This window comes from Chamaea fasciata, unplaced genomic scaffold, assembly GCF_029207755.1.
Source record: "Chamaea fasciata isolate MVZ Bird 193981 ecotype frontalis unplaced genomic scaffold, bChaFas1.0.hap1 SCAF_9, whole genome shotgun sequence".
Classification (NCBI taxonomy): Eukaryota; Metazoa; Chordata; class Aves; order Passeriformes; family Sylviidae; genus Chamaea; species Chamaea fasciata.
In genome coordinates, this window is record NW_027094094.1 from 21429092 (window position 1) to 21447165 (window position 18074).

At 43.7% G+C, this 18074-nt stretch overlaps 1 protein-coding gene across 1 annotated transcript in view; it reads right to left on the reverse strand.

Annotated features, from left to right (window-relative positions):
* Positions 1–17633, reverse strand: part of DUSP29 (dual specificity phosphatase 29) — a 67545-nt gene extending 49912 nt beyond the window's left edge. Inside the window, exons 1-3 of the mRNA XM_066191465.1 lie at positions 17296–17633; positions 3295–3486; positions 2407–2627 (exon numbers count right to left, since the gene is read on the reverse strand). Of these exons, the coding sequence (XP_066047562.1) occupies positions 2407–2627; positions 3295–3485 (412 nt within the window). The 5' untranslated portion in view covers position 3486; positions 17296–17633. The remainder of the gene's footprint in view (positions 1–2406; positions 2628–3294; positions 3487–17295) is intronic.
* Positions 17634–18074: the final 441 nt, after the last annotated feature.

Here is an 18074-nt window from a genome sequence, read left to right on the forward strand (position 1 = left end):
CTTTACAAAACCCTGCTGATTTACTTTAGGTTTAGCTGCCATCCAGAGAAATGCAAATTGCACAGGTGCCCATGCAAGGTGTCAAGATTGATATTCAAGGTGTTGTCCTTTGAGCTTGAGCATGAGGGAGAAGGCCAGTACTTTCCCAACTCCATGTTTTTTCCTTGTAGGGAAGGGGACAGATTGTGCATCTGCTCACTCTTGTCTGAGCCTTCCCAAACAGCTTTGTTATATGGGCAGAGAAACAGGCTGTGCTGAAGGAAAATAAGTAGGGATCATAAAATAATGCTTATGTGTCATGGCTGCAATAGTAGTGCAAGTATTTTCTAATTTCTGCAAGAAAGATGATGAAGGAAGTCAGGGTGTGATGCAGCCATTGACCACTGTGACAGGAACAGCTCCCAAGTAGGAACAAGTAAGTGCACACCTTTCTACTTCCTTTTGTTCACACTGTGGCACCTGAATTTTAAGAAACTGCCTTAAAAACAAGCTCCTTACATCACCAAAGAAGATGTTGTGTTCAGCTAAGGTAGAAATCTGGAATAAATCTGTCTGTGCTGTTTTCTGGACTTGCGGTGTAAAGCATCAGGTTTTTTTTTCAAGCATGATGGAAATAACAGTTCTCACCTAATTCTAATGAGTACTTGATTCTTAGTTTTAAACATGTTTGTGCCTCATACAGTCTTGACTTTGACTTGTCCTCTTAGATAAAAAGGATAATATATTTCCATGAAAGAAAAAATTGATGTTGAATTTGCTTGTAATAGTTAAGGAGCAGTCTTAAATGACTTCTCAACCAAACAGCAGTACCTCGTTACATCCCGTATGTAATATGGAAAGGCCTCTTGTCACCTGGTATATTTTTTGTTGTTGTTGTTCAGTTTCATTGCTTATAATAAACACTACTTTTTTTCTTCTTCTAAATGATGTGAGTAACAATCCCCTCCCTGTCTCATCCCTGCACAGGTCATGGGTATTTCGCTGCTAGATTCCTGTATCTCAGGAAATTATGCTTCCAGTACATCTTGTTTATATATTTTCTAAACTGTTGCGCTTTCCTCAGAATGATGAATGTCAGCAACAGCTGGACAGCGTATGATTAAATTTCACCTTGTCTCCATTCCCAGAACTCTGCTTCCATATGGAGTTCAGTAAAGCAATATTAAAAGCATGGGAGTAGGGATAAATATGCCTTGAGCTGTAACTTGTTCTGCATTCATAACTTAGGATTTCAGCATGCATTTTGCAAAGCACTGGTTTTGTTTGCTATTGCAGCTTCTACAATTCATCTGCTGTTTTCTGTCTTTTGTCAATTAATTTGGAACTTTGCTTTTACACACACATGAATAGATTTTGGATCTTACCTTTCTTTGGAGCACTGCCAATAATGACTTCAATTGCAAATAGCATATGCTGTAATAAAAATGGGTGAAAATCCAAATTCCCTAAACGCAGCCCTAAGTTGCACAAAGGCAAATATTTTCTAACAGAACAAGCCCTCCAAAGAGCAAAAAATGTACAGGTACCTAGCATGAAGGTACACTCTTTGCAGTTACTGTGTTTCCCCTTCCTGGCTACTATGGTGGATCAGATCTACTAATGCATATATTTAAGCTGGATAGTTAGTACTCTAGGACCCTGATTGCAATTAAAGCTCACCAGGATGCAGGCAAAACGGTTTGCTGAGTTATAACTGTTCTCTTATTAAATCACTTACTTTGAAGTAGTATCTGTAGTTTTGTGGCACAGTGATGACTTGCTTTTGTGAAGGCTTGCCCTTGGTAGTAACGATCTCCCATTGGCCCCAAGCCTCTGGTGTTGTACCTGGCATTTATTTGGTGAATCTGAGGATTTTGTGGGTTGTTTTTCTATTTCAAAGTTATAGTTTTTCTAGCAACAGCATGACATTATTCCTGGCTGGTGGTGTTCCTTGATCTCCCTTCTATAGAATTGCTTTCTAGCAAGTTCTTCCCTATTCTGTGTTTGTAGAACTCGCACAGATTGTAGCATTATCATTGAATCTTCTTACTCAAACATGACACTTTCCCTTGTCTTTTATTTTAAATCCTATCACTAATTTGAAAAGATCAAATAATGTGCCTCCTTCCCAATCAGTGCGTCCCTGTAGGTAATAAAGAACACTTGCTATTTTGTCTTTTGCTGACAAATAACACTAGGCATAGGGAGAACCCCTTTAAAAGCCTCTTCAGTGCATCCTTCCCTGTTTCAGGGAAACAGGAGAACTACCACTAGGAGTTCAGGAGGCAGGTAGGATGCTACTCCGTTTGGGCATCTCCATTCTTACCCACATGCAGGTAGGTTGCTTTATGTCAAATGATATTTGATAACTTGCCCTGCTTGTCTACTGTGCATAAGATATGTAACAGGCACAGATGGTCTAGTTACCTCTCGGGGAATTCAGTGCTGCTCTGATGTACTGAGCAACTGGATAGAAGTGAATGCTGAGATCGAAGTTTGGGTTGTCCTCTGCTTCTACTCCATAGTAATCCACAGGCAAGTCATTGTAGAACTTGGGCCCGGTGTTGATCCGAAACCTCCCGGCAGCAGCGTTCACAACGTGGGAGATGCCCATGCGGCTCAGCTGTGCCTTGTCACGAGCAACATACCTGGAAGAAAGATGGGGAATTATATTTGCCTGCTGCCTTGCAATGGAGGGAAGAACATGCTGCTGCTGGTGAATTTGTTACACGGCAGGAAATGGTACTGGCTATTTTTTTGACAGGTTGATCAGGTTCAAAATGTCCATTAAATGCTTTGGGACAGAAGTGACTCATTAAGAAATTAACTCTTAAATTTCCCTCAGTTTTTTTCCCAAACATATGTTTAGATGGTTCTCAACTGATGAAAGGCGGTAGTGGAGATATTTCTGCACAAGCTAAGGGTTTTCTGGTTTCAAGAACTTTCTCACCAAGTCACCTCTGCTGAGTATTCATCAGTTCAGATGAGTGATGCCGTCCGGCAAAGCAAGGAGAAAATGAGCTTGATCCTTTTTACCCAGCTTTGGCATGACTGCCCGAAGTACCAATGCCACAGCTACAGTGGGTTGTTGCAGTGTGTGACTCCTGCACTAATGCAAGAGGAGAAACCAGGCGGCGGGGGATATTCTTTTTAGTCAGTTAGGATGCATTTTCTCTATGCAGAATTGGATCTTGTTCAACACTTTGACCTGTTGTGAGAGGTCCCCAAAGTAGTGCCTAGCTCTCTGTTTTTAGATAAAGAGTGGAAGATTTGGGGGAATATTTGCAATAAGCTTCAGCCCTTCCTGTCTCTTACAGGTCTCCCACGTAAAGGTTTGGCCAGACTTCATCCACGTGCTCTGTGGGGTGTGTGCGTGTGCAGAGCAGGCGCCGCAGTTCCTCCAGGGATGGTGTCCCAGCGCTGCTCCCACTGCTGGGTGACCAGCTTGAGGCACTTCTTATCCTAGGCCGCCGCAAGTCCTGGCTGCACAAGGAGTCCCAGGCCATCCTGAAAGGGCAGAGCAGACATTCACCACCAGCCAGAGGTATTTCTGACAGGCCCCTTTCTTCCTCTCACCTTGAAAAAAAGTTGATTAAAAGTTCATTATATTTTTAAAGATTATTTTCTTCATAGAAAATGGGGAAGTTCCTACTACTGTCTGGAATTCTAGATGCTATTATTAGCACAGCCCTTGATATGCCAGCACAAAACTTCTGCTTTCACATGCAGAGAGGTGATGCTATGGAAAATGTCTTGTGTAAATGCATCTGCTCAAGGAGCGTAGAAACAAAGTATTACCATGGTATGCTGCAGTTTTCCTTTAACCAGGTAACTAGGATCCTTATATATACTTACCCTGATTTGTCTTCTAATTTGCTCAACAAACTGATCTGGACTGAACAGAATCAGTTATGCAAAATCTTTTTCACTGGTTAGCTATTACTGTCAACTTCAATGGGGAAAACTCTGCAAGAAGTAGTTTGGTTCTTTCCAATGGTATTTACAGGCCATACTGTTTGTGCCCATGACAAACGTTCATGTTAGAAAAATCTGGATGAGTTACAGTGATTCCAGCTGTCATTTATATGAGCATTGACTAAGTTGTTTCAATTTGCACTCCTCCCCTCTCTGCTCCCTCCAAGAACTATCCCATTTCTAATCTTGAAGGAGGTACTTCGGTTACAAGGAGAAACACTTTTTTTAGGCATCACTTTATCTCTGGAATTACTCTGTTTCCATATGGTACATTTCCTTTGAAATAGCGGTTCCTCTACAGTGTTAGCTGTAGATTTGAACTGTTGGGAGGATTTTTTAAGAGGGAAATAGAAATTACACTTTTCCCAGAGTTCTGTTCTAAGAAAATATTAAACCTTTTTTTTTTTTTTTTGCATGTTCTAAAAATGAGGCAAGCATCTGCATTACAGATATAGTAGGAAGTCTGTCAACTTATGAGCCTTAAAACAGAAGCACCTGTCTAGGACATGGGTGAAGTTGTAGTCAGTGAGTCAAAGTCTTGCTCTGGCACTGCTTAAAGCATGTCTCCTACATAAATGATTTGAGGGGTGGTTTGGAGTACAGCAGTCCAGGACAGCAAACCTGAAATCTTGCATCTTTTTGCTGAACATATCTATCATTAACAAATAGGTTGTATTTAAGTTCAAGGACTGTCTCTTTTCAAACACCATCTGTGATGAAATGTTGTCCCAGTTTCCCACCCATGTATTTTCTCTAGCCCTAAGTTCACATTTTGCTGTAATTTTATTTTGCATGCACAAAGACCGAGCCTCTTGGATCTGAAGGCTAGCCTGCTGTGGGAGGTCACTGCACCTTCATATTAATACAGTGCTTTGCTGAAGGGCAAATAGAGCAATTAATTCCCTGAAATTTCCATGGAAAAGAAGGAGGGAAGTGTAAGGCCACAGAAGGGTCCCTACAGGTGACCCTTCTGCCGTGCACGTGGAGTGATCTGCCTTGCCACCCAGTTCCCAAGAGGAGCCCTCTATCACTTCAGTACACTTTCTCCTGCCACCTTTAAGGCAGCTCTGACTTCTTGGATACAGTAAGTTTTCACCAAGTAATGTTCCCAGAGTGGTCTTCTATTGTTACAAGAGCATTACAAAGAGCTTCACTGTGGAATGTGCTCCCCTCCCAAAAGTGCATATCTCCTCCAGTGTCAGCTTTTACTGTGAAAACAAAAGCAGATGTTCTTGCCCATTTGGGATGGCTTTGTGCAAGAGGAGGCATGGAGGAATTCCCTACAGGAACAGGCATTTCCCACTGATTTAGATCTCTGCTTTGACACTGGCCACCCCAGTGCTGTGCCAGCTCTGCCTGGCTCCTGCTGGTGATCTTGGACACTTCTCTGATCCCACAGAGGAGATCTGCAGCAGAAATGGGACTTGGATTTCCCGTGCCCTGACCACAGGGCCATCTCCCAGTTCATGAAGTACGTTCAAGAATGACCACCTCCTCCAACCCTTCCCAATTCATAATATCTACAGCAAATGTTCCCCTTTTTTGATGTACCTAATTCCTTGCAGTGTGGCTAATGACCACTCTAGGGCACTTCTCACTCCCTGTAAAGTTGCTTTAAACTGTTTTGGTTTTTTCTTATTCAGTACTGCCCGTTATCCTTTTCTCTTGCCCTCTTCACTGAATAAATACTTAGATTTTCCTACTGCCTCAGAGGACTGAAGGCTGCAATCAGCCTTGCTTTCCTAAGACTCACAGGAGCTGGGCAGGTAACTGTGACATGTAATGCACCTAAGGAAAAGTGCCCCTTCAAAGCCTGTTTTCCTTTGTTTTGTTAGAATTGTTTCTAGAAGGGAAGATAAGTGCATAGGCTGGGCAAAAGGAGGTACTGTGTGCTACATGGATATTTAAAACTGTGGAATAACAGTCTTTATAAGATAAGACTGCTTCTTCAGAATTATCCTGAAATGACTTTCAGCTTGTGCTCACATGGATATTGTGTTATAGGTAAGGAATTTACTCCTGTTGAAACACAGATGTGAACTGCTGATGGTGTGTATAAAACGTACCTTCATTCTGGTCACATTTTTTTAACTGGAGAATAGCATCAGTTTGTGTAAACTCTACATCCAATAAAAATGAAGGACTAGAGTTCAAATTTCAAATGTGAAATAACTGCAACTAACAGGCTGCGAATGATTCAAAAGCAGAGAAGCCTCAGTAGGATTATTCAACTAATATGGTGAATAAGGAATGCACTGAAAAAAGAATAGCTTTCCATAGAAAATTAACAGACAGAAAAACAAGATTTTTTTTTTTTTCCAAATAATGACTACTCAGTTCTGGCATCAGTCTAACATCTTAACTCACTAGATTTATGCATGCAAGTGTCGTTACTGAAATGCACATGTTTGAGGAAAACAATGCTATGATTAAAATTTTGTGTAATATTTTATAAGGAACACGGATTAAAAAATTAGTGTGAAAGGAAAATTATAATAGGTAATAATGTGATGGCTGTTCATTTCAAAAATACGTTTTTAATGATTCTCGGCTCAATTCCTCTATACTGATTTTTTGTAGCGGATCTGTTTCTGAGATGTGTGTTGTATGAACGAGCAATACAATTCCAAAAGGCTGGTTTCTGAATGATGATAACATGAAACATTCCTGATCTTTGTTCTACTGGAGTTGTATTATGGTAATTATTCAATCACATAGGAGAATTTTTGCCACTATATTTATATTTATTTTGGATTAGCTGGTACTGCAACAGTAATTGTATCTGTACTATGCAATAGAATTTCCTTAATTACAACTCACAGGATAGCAATCAGAGGACTATTGCAAGCAGGTCATTCTGATGATGCAGAGTGACACAGTATGACACAGGCTGTTTGTGCCACCATCCCTGCCTCCACCTGTAGCCACTCCCTGGAGCGATGTGTGTTGGTGGCTTTGCTGCAGTTGGGTGATGAGAGCAGCCAGGTCAATGGTTCCTGATGTATCAGCTGTTCCAGGAAGAAGGGAAAGTGGGTCTGTGAGAGGTCCCAGGTAATATCTCCTTCATGACTGTTTAGGATTCCTCTCTGCCCAGCAGGGAATGCCCCTGCAGACTGCATATACTGTGGATGCTTTGGTTGTGTTTCAGTTAATTCAGTGACTACAGCTGTATCTGTAATGTAGTTGGGGCTATTCAGTGCCCTGCTGGGGAGAGGGCCTTTAGAGACTTGAGGGTTTTTTACAGGTGTCTCAGTCCTTGGAAACATATGCCACCTTTTATCCAATTTCTCCAGTTCCACGATATTTAATTAAACAACAAAATGAAAAGTCAGTGTAATTTGAAAATTTGACATTACCTTGATATGAGATCAATTTGAGAGGATGGTATGAAGGCTGAGATGAAGCAGCAGAAAATCCTGCAGCATGATGCTGTGTTAAGTCAAGAGGAAAAAACAACTCTTGTGTCCAGGATATTTAGTAGAAATATGCGCTTAAACTTGTATTTTCCAATTCCAAGATAAAGGAGGGATCTGTGTATACTACAAGGATGTCACTGTGCTCATTTTAATCAAGTGTCAAATATTTTGATCATCCCAGGGTCTATACTGGCTTTTCTGTACGGGTAGAACTTAGCTATTTTCTTATGATGTTAGTAAAGATATTTCTGAGTCTTTAAATCCTGAGAAGAAAGTAGCCTCCATCCTGTGCTTTCTCAAGCTGCCATGTGCTATAACCTTGCCATCTCTTGCCATCCTGGCTATACTTCAAATAGACTGATTTGTGGTGGTAAAAGACTAGGCTGAAGCTCAGGGCTTGGGCAAGCAGGTCGTGTCAAGTTCATGCCCATCACGTATTCAAAAGCCATAAACATTTCTCAGAAAGCCTATCCCCTGGAAAGGTTCCTCTAAGATATGTTTGAGAGAGGGTTTTGTGTTGCTACATCGCCACACAAATGACAAGTATTACTGTCATCATTCTTTCTTCCTTAGCGTTTAACCCAATAGTCTCACTGGAGTCATAATTTATCAATTGCTAGGAGTGCTACGAGATATGGACGGTATGAATCAAACACAGCAATGACTGAGGTAGGGCTGGCTGGACTTGAAAGCTGAGACACAGGCAGTGTCTAGGGAGGCACAAGGTATTTGAGTAGCCAACTGTTTGTAAGAAAATCTCTTCAGCAGCTGGAGGATGTAATCTGAACAGCATTTCCAAATTTAGTGGAGGCTTCCAGACCCACAAGTGTAACCCAGCTATGCATTTAGGGCAAGGCACCCACTTGGTGGGACTTGGCAAAATCCATTAGGTGGACATGCTCTCCACAGATCACACAAGGCCTTTGCTGAGAAGCAGACTAAATCTGTGTACAGGACAGCTTTGAGCAGCACAAGACAAAAACATTTGATTTTTTTTTTCCTCTTGGTATTGCACTGGTGAACATTTTCTGTCCTAACTTTAGAGGAATTGTGATGCTTCCCCGCTGAAAATTTTCTCTGTGTGCCATCCAGAGAAATCAACAGTGACATTTTTGATACAAAGCACTACTCAAATGTATGGAAGAAATTAATCTGCTCATCCTCGTTCTCATATATGCTGAACTTATCACAGATTCCACTGATGCTATGGATTTCCAGGCCTCAAAATCCTCAAAAATGTCTATTTTTTTCATAACAAGTTGGTGGGCCAGGCTGCAGTTCTCAAAACTTGTGGTCTTGACTGTTTTAGGATGTACATTAGCCTGCATGCCCCAAGGCAGGGTGGCCTCCAAGTTTTTTTCTGTGACTGTAGTATAAAACACTCACTTGTCATCAGCTGGTTGGTACATTAGTATTTACCAACCATGTGTGCAGCTCCTGACAGTGGCTAGGCACACTTAGCCATCCTTTGATGTGCAGCAATGTTGTACCAAGTGTGCAAAACCTGGCCACCTGCTGATTTTGCTAACTCTTCTGAGTCTTGAATGCATGTTTATTTTATTCTTTAGCCATGGGAAACCAACCCTGTACAGTTATTGCCCACACAGCAGCTTTGAGTGGATAAGAGAAGTGAAAAAAGGGAGCAGCAAAATTAATTTTCCCTGATCCATCCTTTCCCCACAAAATGCAAAACCACGGGTTGCTTTACCTAGTCACATATTTGTAATATAAGTGGGATCCTAACCATGTTTCTGAGTCATGGACAGAATCTGAGCCAGGCAGAGGAATGTACATGGAGTATGCTTTACAGAAACCATGGGTGATAGGTAGCACCACTACCAGGATTGCAGAGATAAGAGGTAGTTTATCCTCCCCAAGAGCTTCTGTGGCTTCTCCACCACTGAAGATTGGGTATATTTTGTTTCTGAATTGGACATTTTATTTACTAGTTACAAATTTTACATGCCCTTTTAATAGTGTGCATTGTAACTACTTAAAGCTGAGTATTAAACAGACCCAGACACTGTTAACAATCTGCATGTTACGATATATTTTTTTGTGTAACTGCTTGTCATAGCATCAGCTATTAAGAATTTATTACTGGTGCATTTTAGGTAGTGCTTTACAGTCATTTAATAACAGCCATCCCGCAATCATTACGCATCTAGAGCAAGAACCCCGATGTAAGGTGACCCAAAAGGCTTTTACCTGCCAAGACCAGAGTTTGGGCCCTCAGGTGGCAATGATGTCATTGCATATGGAGGGAAATAGAGAGTTTAAGGCTGTACAGGGAGCTGTGTTCCTCCCAGCACTAGGTGTTCATGAAGTCATCAGCTGGAGCAAGAGCACTGTAGAGCTCTAAGGACCTGAACTTGGCTCTTGGCAAGCAAAGCAGTCAGTTCCCTTCCAGCCCTAGGCCCAGCAAAGATGTGGCTTTTGGCTGTGAGCACAGTTCAGCTGCAAAACTAGGTCCTCTGGAGCCCACTGGTACCTCTGCTCTCAGCTGCCAAGTGCATCCTTACACCCACTAACCCAACCTGATCTGGTAGACTAGAAGACACACTTCATATGACCCAAAGACACTAGCTGGTCCAAAATGCATCTACCACATCTCCATGCTATTTATGACTGCAGCACCATACCCACATTTGACAGTCTCTCTAGCTCCTGGCCAGACTACTGCTCCTACATCAAATATTATTGCTGATGTCCTCTCCTGCAATGGACTTTAGCCATCAGGCTTCACTGTCAGTTCTGACAGTCTCTAACTCCTTCCTCCATTCAGTACTGACATTTTTCACTACTTCTTGAGGAAAACAAAATTCCCAATCTATAGCATTATAGCATGAAACAGTTCTTAGACATGCTATGAAACACTCTTGATATCACTATGCTTGCACTTGAAGACAAGCTTACCTAAATTTCAGTTGTTCTGTGTTAAGGCTGGCTCTTCTGGGCTCAAGAATTGTTACATCACTGTATCTCTCTTGCCTCCAGCAAAACATGTTGGGGGTGCAAACTGGTATTCTCCGAATTGGTAAAGTCCCTTTTTCCTCCTAGAAGCACCCTCAGAAGCTTACTGAAAAGTTGAAGGATGAAACATTTCTGAAAGACAGGCTGGCAAGTTGATGCAGGTTGCTCTAAATCAGGAGCAACATGTGCCACTTTGATTTTCTCTTGGAGCTGCCAGTCAGAACCAGCTGGGTTGTCTGGCTGACACTGGTTTTTTGGTACAACTACTCCAAAGCCCTCACCCTCCCCGAACAACATAAATCCTCACTGCTTTTTCATGGCTTTTAGCAATGTTTTACCGATATTTGCAGCCTGCAGTTGCAGGGAGCGTGTTCTGCTCTCGGTACTGGATGATGTTAGTACAGTATGACCCTGGGGAGAGGCACAAGCTTGGATTTATTCACAGATGGCCTGAAATGTGCTGAGTCTGTTCTCTGACGCAGACCTGGTGGTCTGGAGGGTCACCTTTGTGATGCACTTCAGCCTCACACTGTCACTGTGTGGGTGACAGAGCCTGTTCATGCTGTAGAACAAGCACATTCCCTGTTCCATCTCCATGGCTGTTTGGGCTGAAACTGCAACTACCACACAGCCCAAGTCCTACACTATACAGTCTGCGATGTAAGGGGTGTTGATTTGGACAGCACATGTCCAACTGAACGCAAGAGAAGAAAGCCAGGTGGTTGCTGGGCATGCTGCATTGAGCTTGCTCAAAGAAGGACAAAGTGTCACTTGGGTGTTGTTCCCAGTCTCTCAGCCATGGTTTTATTCTTCAGATTTACTCCATGTTGCAAATTCTTAATCTAGCCTCATCTCATTTTCCCAGGTCACCTTCTAAATGACTTGAAGTCATGTTTATTTCTTGCTTTGGCAAGGTTTAGAGGCCAAGGATTTCCTGTGCTGTGCCTTGCACAAAAACCCAGTTGAAATGCAGTCCCTTAGGTCAGCATCCTGTGGCCCAAGAGAGTTTCGCAGCCCACATCTGAAGGTGAATGAGGCTGCTGTTAACAATAACTAATACAGCAGTGTCCTCCAGCCCAGAACTGAAAACATCAGGCTTCAGAATTCAAAGAATCCCACTACAAATGAATGGTTTCTGCCCCAAGGATCTAACCAAAACGATGGCACAATGCAAAGCCCTTCTCCCCTGTGACTAGCTCTGGTATGTTCTTCTATCTTAAAAACAATATATTGCTGCTTTTTCTTTTTTTCTTTTCTCTTGTGTCTCTTCTGTTTGAGGGCATTAGAAGTTTCACTGCTCTTTGTTCTTGTCCTGTGGTCTCTACCAGCACCACAAAGACAGCTCTATGCTACCCAACTTAGAGGAGACAGCAGACACTTATCCCCCTACACAGGCATAGCAGGAGGGTTGAGTAACCTGCTAGGAAGTAAGACGGGAAACAGCAGGAGGTAGGCAGCCAAGATTCCCTGGTGTTTCTTGGGCACTGGAGTGCCTTTTATGCATGTTATTAGAGTGATCCTATGAGGAACAGTGCTGTTCCCACTGCACAGGTGGAGATGGTAAAGTGAAGCTTTATGATTTTTCTACATCTGTCCACAAGTCTGAGCTAGGAGGCAGCCCAGGGGCAGAGTGCTGCCAAACACTGGTAGCGATAGCTGGACCTGAATAAAGAGCTGCCCTTGGGTTTAATGTGGGTCAAAAGCTTTTACTCACCACTAGTGAGCAGCTTACAATAGGAGGTGAGTAACCATCAAGGTTGGACTTCCATGCTGTTGGGGACAAGGATTTTAGGAATGCTTTTGCAGATGTTGGCTTCAATGCTCAAAAGAAAATTCAGAACACATAAAATCAAACCAAGGACAAGAAACCCTTTTATCACTGTGCTCCTGATACCCTTCTGTCTGTACTTGCAAAGTCCTTTTTTTACAGTTATTTAAAAAAAAAATAATAGTATGATCTCTTATTAAATGCAGTGACATTACGGCTTTAAACCAACTGTGCTGTCTAATTGTTTCTTTAAGTTTCTCACACCTCAGTCCCTCTGATCTGAGACTTGCTAGCAATTTGATAGCCATGGCAGGATGTGGAGAGGTCTGGAAGGTTAGTTCCAGTAGCCTGTATTTTGCACCGGTGTCTTCTGGCAGAAGGATAAACCACAGGCAGAGCTGATTTCAAGTTCCTGTGGCCCAGGTTTCTGGCTACAAAACTGGGAAGGATAAACACCTTCTTAAGCACTGCAAGATAGAAACAGAACAACAGAAAGGAATGGAAATCCTCTCATAATGCAATGGCTAGAAGCAATCCAGCTGGTTTGTTTTATTCCCACCATGAGAACTATGGTCAGTCCCAGTGCAAGCTTGGCCACCTGTCAGATCAAGTTTGTGAACTCAGGCTTACAGGAATTTGACACGCTCTTGTCTTGGAGCACGCTGGTATGATCAATGCAGATTCCTCCTACAGCAGTGACACAATGCATACACTACCCATGCAGTCCCAGATGCCCCTCATAAATCATTAAAATACCGCCTAGTTCTAATCAGATCCTTTGAGTTATAACGTAATACACTATTTGAGAACTAAACCCAGTAAATCAAGTTAGTACAGAGGTCAGAGTGAGACTGAGCACAGCCGAGCCTTGCTTGCTGATCTGTATATAATCTAAAGAGATGCAAGAGGAGATGAAATCCCAAGTCAACTGAGCAAATTGCTTTCTTCTCATTGTAAAATCTTGCTACTATGTCTGTGGAGGGGAAAAAAATTTGAATTCATCATATTCTGTAGCAGAGCTGATTTGAGGTCTAGAATTTCCCGGCAACTGTGTTAGCTCTTGGGATTATAGGTATTTCTGATCATTTGTCCTCCAGGTTAACGCCTACCATTTTTCTAAAACAAACTAGCAGTTTAAAATATGTGCCCCCAAATGTCATAGATCACCGGCTACAAAAACAGAATGTATTTTCTTCTATAGCATAGAAAACAGGTAACTTCTAATGAAAAAAAAAAAAAAACCCATTAGAAGGCAGCTGTTGTGGTTGCACTGAAGAGTGCAACCTGAGACACAACAGGAACCTTCTTGAAGGGGAGGCTGCAGTGCCCAGCTGCTGGGAACCCATAAGTTTGTGTGCTGGGGTGCTACTGCATAAACCCAAATAATTGATGCTTTCTTTTCTATATGGAAATTGTTGATGGCCAACTAGAATTTTTGCGTGTTATCTGACTCTGAGGACAATATGGTATGGGGTATGGCCAAGCTCCACGGCCAACAGGTAGTTTGGCCACCATAAATGGTGTCTGTCAAAGAGTAATACTGAAGGCTAACTTCTCCCTTTATGCTGTATTTGCATGTACATTTTGTTTCTCACATTTTACTGAAAAGAGACAGTGATTGTTTCTTTCCTCATGGTAAAGACAGTCTGGAGCAGAGGATCCTGCCCTGCTCAGGCTGTGTCATTTTCAGAACTGCCAAGTGCTTCCTCATATTTACTTTGTACTTTCCCCTTAAACCTCTCAGTCCTAAACTGGACAGAGTGTTTTTAAAGCCCATACAGCAGAGTAACTTGGCACCTCAGTTATACCTATGGAGCCATAACATCTCTAATGGTCTACAGGGAAGACTCTCAGAGGCCCCAGTTGTGGTAGCCTCCCTTCAGTCACAAACATTACCAGAACAGGACTTCGCTCTAATCCAGTGAAAGCTTGTTATTCTGGGCACAGGCTTAGCTTTTGGGAGGTGCAAGTCATATGAACTCTTGGGGTTCATGCTGGCAACTCTTGAGCTGAAACATCTGGTGATGCAAAGCAATAATGGTGATGTAAACCAGTGATCCAGAAAGTCACCATAAACCAGTGAACAAAGTCTCCATGAGTCACTGGCAGTAAATAAAAGAACTAGCAAAACCAAGGCAGTACATAACAGGTGGGGAACAGAGTGAAACTTGGCTTGTTTGAAAGATGCACCAACAGCTCCAAACTGGGTACATGCATGGAGCAAGATGCATTAATATTGTGTTTTATTTCTAATTAAACTCCAAGCAAGTCTGAATTTCTCTCAAACCTGCTGGCAAAATAGTTGAAACATAGAAAGAGACACAATGATCAGTTTCATTAGAGGTACAGCACAGCTTGGTGTGGGAACTTAATGAAGATTTGTTGGTCAACAACAATCTCCCAACTCACTCAACATGCCTCTCTATTCAATTTGCTCTGCTATTGCAAATGTGAAGCCCCAAACTCAGACTCCGCTTTCATGGCTCTTGTAGTCTCTGCAGTGTCAGCAGGAAACACAAACCAAAGACTTAGAGCCTGGACTTGAGCAATGTATATTTCTCTTAACAAAACCCAAACCCAGGTGACATTTTTGGGAGAGAGGAAACAGGAAATTGAGTCCCTTTGGAGGGCAGGGGGTTTTCACAACACTCAGAAACTTGGCCCACATTTCTGCACTCCTCCCTTTCTTCTCCACAAAGGGCTTGTAGCATTTTTAGACAAACTTGGATCCACTGTATGTTGTTGAGAGAACCTGCTGGGAAATTAGGTGACTCCTGCACTCCAGGGCAGAGGAAATGTGTGTTTCTGATTTGTGTTTTTAGGAAAGTAGGAAGATGAAATTCAAAATAAAACACAACAGATGGGAATCTCACAGAGACAGACACTGGGAAATGTATAGACAAGCTTTGTTCCCAGTACTTGAGCTCAGAATTTAGCCACTAAGCTGCAGAAAGACTTGAGAAAGATAATGAAATGCATTTTGGCTTCAAACACAGTTCCTCCAGATTCCAGTGAGAGTTGTGCACGTGAATCTGAAGGCAGAATATAGCCAGCAGTATGGGGAATAGATGTAATATGAGAAACTCTCATGCTATATTATTATAGTCTGAATTGTTTCCATCATTTTGGGTTAAGTAATTCCCCACTATCCATCTCCGAAGTGCAAACAGTACAGCCTTGATGTGCCCCAGGGAAAGGAAGCAAACCAGCCTTTGAATCTTTACCCAACCTTACTGCTCATATTTTGCTTTCAGTGAGTAAGTGTTCAAATCCTTTAATACTTCATTCCCATAAAAATATATTTACCAGGGGTTTTTGTGGCAGCAGTGAGGCTGTGTTTATTATTTTCCGAACACCACACGACTGGCTTTAGAGAAAAGACAAGGCAGGAGCATGGAGTGCTGCAAATCTATCAGAGAACAGCATGTTTTCCACCTGTTGAGGCAGCAACCACAATAACAGATGCACATAATTATTACCTGTACCTCAAAGGCAGCACCAAGTCCTGCACCTTCTGCTCCCTACCTAGCAGACAGCTTGGTAACAGAATTACAAAAGAGGAGCATTGAGACAGAGTAGGTAGTGCTTTGTGAAGAATGAAAAAGCAGCTCTTATTAAAAAGAAACTGGAAGGTGGAAGATGAGAAGGAAAGATCTGAGGCACCATGGTGCTAAAAGAAGAGTGGAGCTAAGGAACTCCAGGAGTGTACATTTCTTTTAGAGTTGCAGTCAGGTTTTTGCTAATACCCTTTCCAAAGCTGCTTTCATTTGTACTCTCAACATTAGAGATAATTTCTACTGATAAACAGGTGCCCCACACACCTACTGGAGCCCATTCCTTCCCAGAGATGGATGGTTCTGCAGTGGCAAGAGGGGCATACAGGGTAAGGGCCTCATCTCAGGTGACACCATAAATGACAATGACTGTGTGCCAGTACTGTGTTCCTATTCCTCTCTTTGCTGTCTGGCACTGGGACTGTGCTGGAGCTCCCCTTACCCTTTTGTCTGCAAGTACCCCAGGGCACCTGCTGTAGGAAGGCAGGGGACAGTATGGGGAGCAAGGATGCATGGCAGCTGAAACGCTTTTGGTCTTTCCTGCTTAAGTGCTGAGGCTTGTAAGGGTCTCTTTCTCTTCTCCCTCTGCCTACCAAAAGGAAAGTGGTGACATTTGGCTGGGTGAGGAGGACTTGGCCTCTGAAGTGATTTGTACCATGGTAGTTCCTTGTTGCAAAAAGGAACAGATCCTTCCTAGAAAGGATTTGTAGGGGAAATTATCTCAGGCCCCATTTAATCTTGACAGAAGAAGATGATGAGAAGACTGTGTGCTGAGTTGGAGTTTTCCTTTGAATTCCTATGGTGTTGAAGGCAGCACTATAAATAGACACACTATCCTTTTTACCCTGGTACAATTCTGTCTCCAGCTCCCCATACAGACAGCAAGTCTGCTGGTAGGTATTTAGCAGGAATTAATTTAACCCAGTCTTCTCCTTCTGTACTCTTTTACTCCAATCATCACAATGGCTTCCACAGCCATGCAAGCATATTTCCTCCATAAAAATTTTCTGAGGAAGACTGCTGATATTAAAAAGCCCACTTCTGTCTGAAAATTTGATCCTAGTTATAAATGATCCATAAATGCCCTAAACTATAAAGAGTTAGTATAAAAAAAGGAAAAAGAACACAACACTCCCCCCCCCCCCAACTTCTTACTCCTTCATTTTGTTTCTCCAAGGTTTTGTTTTTGAACTGCACAGCTTTTTATTCATAGTCTGTTTCACATTTTCTCCAGTGTAACTGACTGGACAGTCTCTCCCTTCCCCAGGATCGATTTGTGAATATCAGCTGAGAGGAAGGAAACCCACATCCAGTGTTTCATGGCTATTATCTTAAAGATAGATCTGTAAGAAATTTAAATACAAGCCAGATTGGTATTTAAATAAAATGAGTTTGTTTTGTTAAGCATCTTTTTGAGCGAGAGATCCTCACTCAGCCTGTAAGTCCAGCTGGAAGGCAAACTCGAATTTCACAAACATTGGAGTTCCTGAGTCCAAGGGCCCAGCCGCTGCTCTGCCCGGGCCCTGCCCGGGGCTCGCTGCTGGCGGGGCAGGCTGTGCGGGTGACACTGCCCGGTGCAGGCGCTGACCCCACCGGGGGTGGCTTTCTAAACAAGCTTAAAGGTACTTGCCTGGTAGTCGAAGCTCCCGCGCTGCGTTGTCTTGGATTACCTTTGTTTGAATAATACCACTCACTTTCCTCCTAACGTGCCAGCTGCACAACAAAATTCTAGCCTCTCCGGGTGTTCAGTTTATTCAAAGCCTATTTTAAATTCTGTTAATTATAACCCGTACTTCCGTACCCTCTTTGGACCTGCAGCAGCCGGGCTGAGGCAGCCGCGGGGGCAGAGGAGCGGAGGCGGCCGGGGCTCAGGCGGTGCCAGCGGCTGTCAGTGACCGGCCGGGGCGCGGGCGGCGCTGGCACACGGAGCCTGAGGGCTGCCCCGCCAGCGGGGGTGCCCCGGCTGCTCCTTGCGGGGCGGCTGCGGCTCAGGCCAGCTGAGAGCCGTGAGGGGATGGCTGGGCTTAGCCCGTGGGGGGGCAACCGGGTCCGTCCCTGTTTGGCCCTAGCCTGCCAGGCGGCGCGGGCCGCCCGCTGCGGGACGGGGCGAGCGCGTCCCCGAGCACAGCCCCCATATCGTCTGCCCCGGTTCCTCCGGGGTTTGACCCGAATTCGGAACAAAGCGGCCACGGCGGGGCCGGGGCTCGGGGCCGGGGGGCAGCGCCCGCCGCTCGGCGCGGCCCCACCGGGACCATTCCGGGACCCTCCCGACCGGCCGGGGGCGCCGCCCGCGCCGGGCCGACCGCGCCACCTGGCGGCGGCAGCCGGGGCCGCGGGCGGAGGGCAGCGCCCGGGGCGGGATGGGGAGCGGGATGCGGAGCGGGATGAGGAATGTGCCTGTGGGAGAAA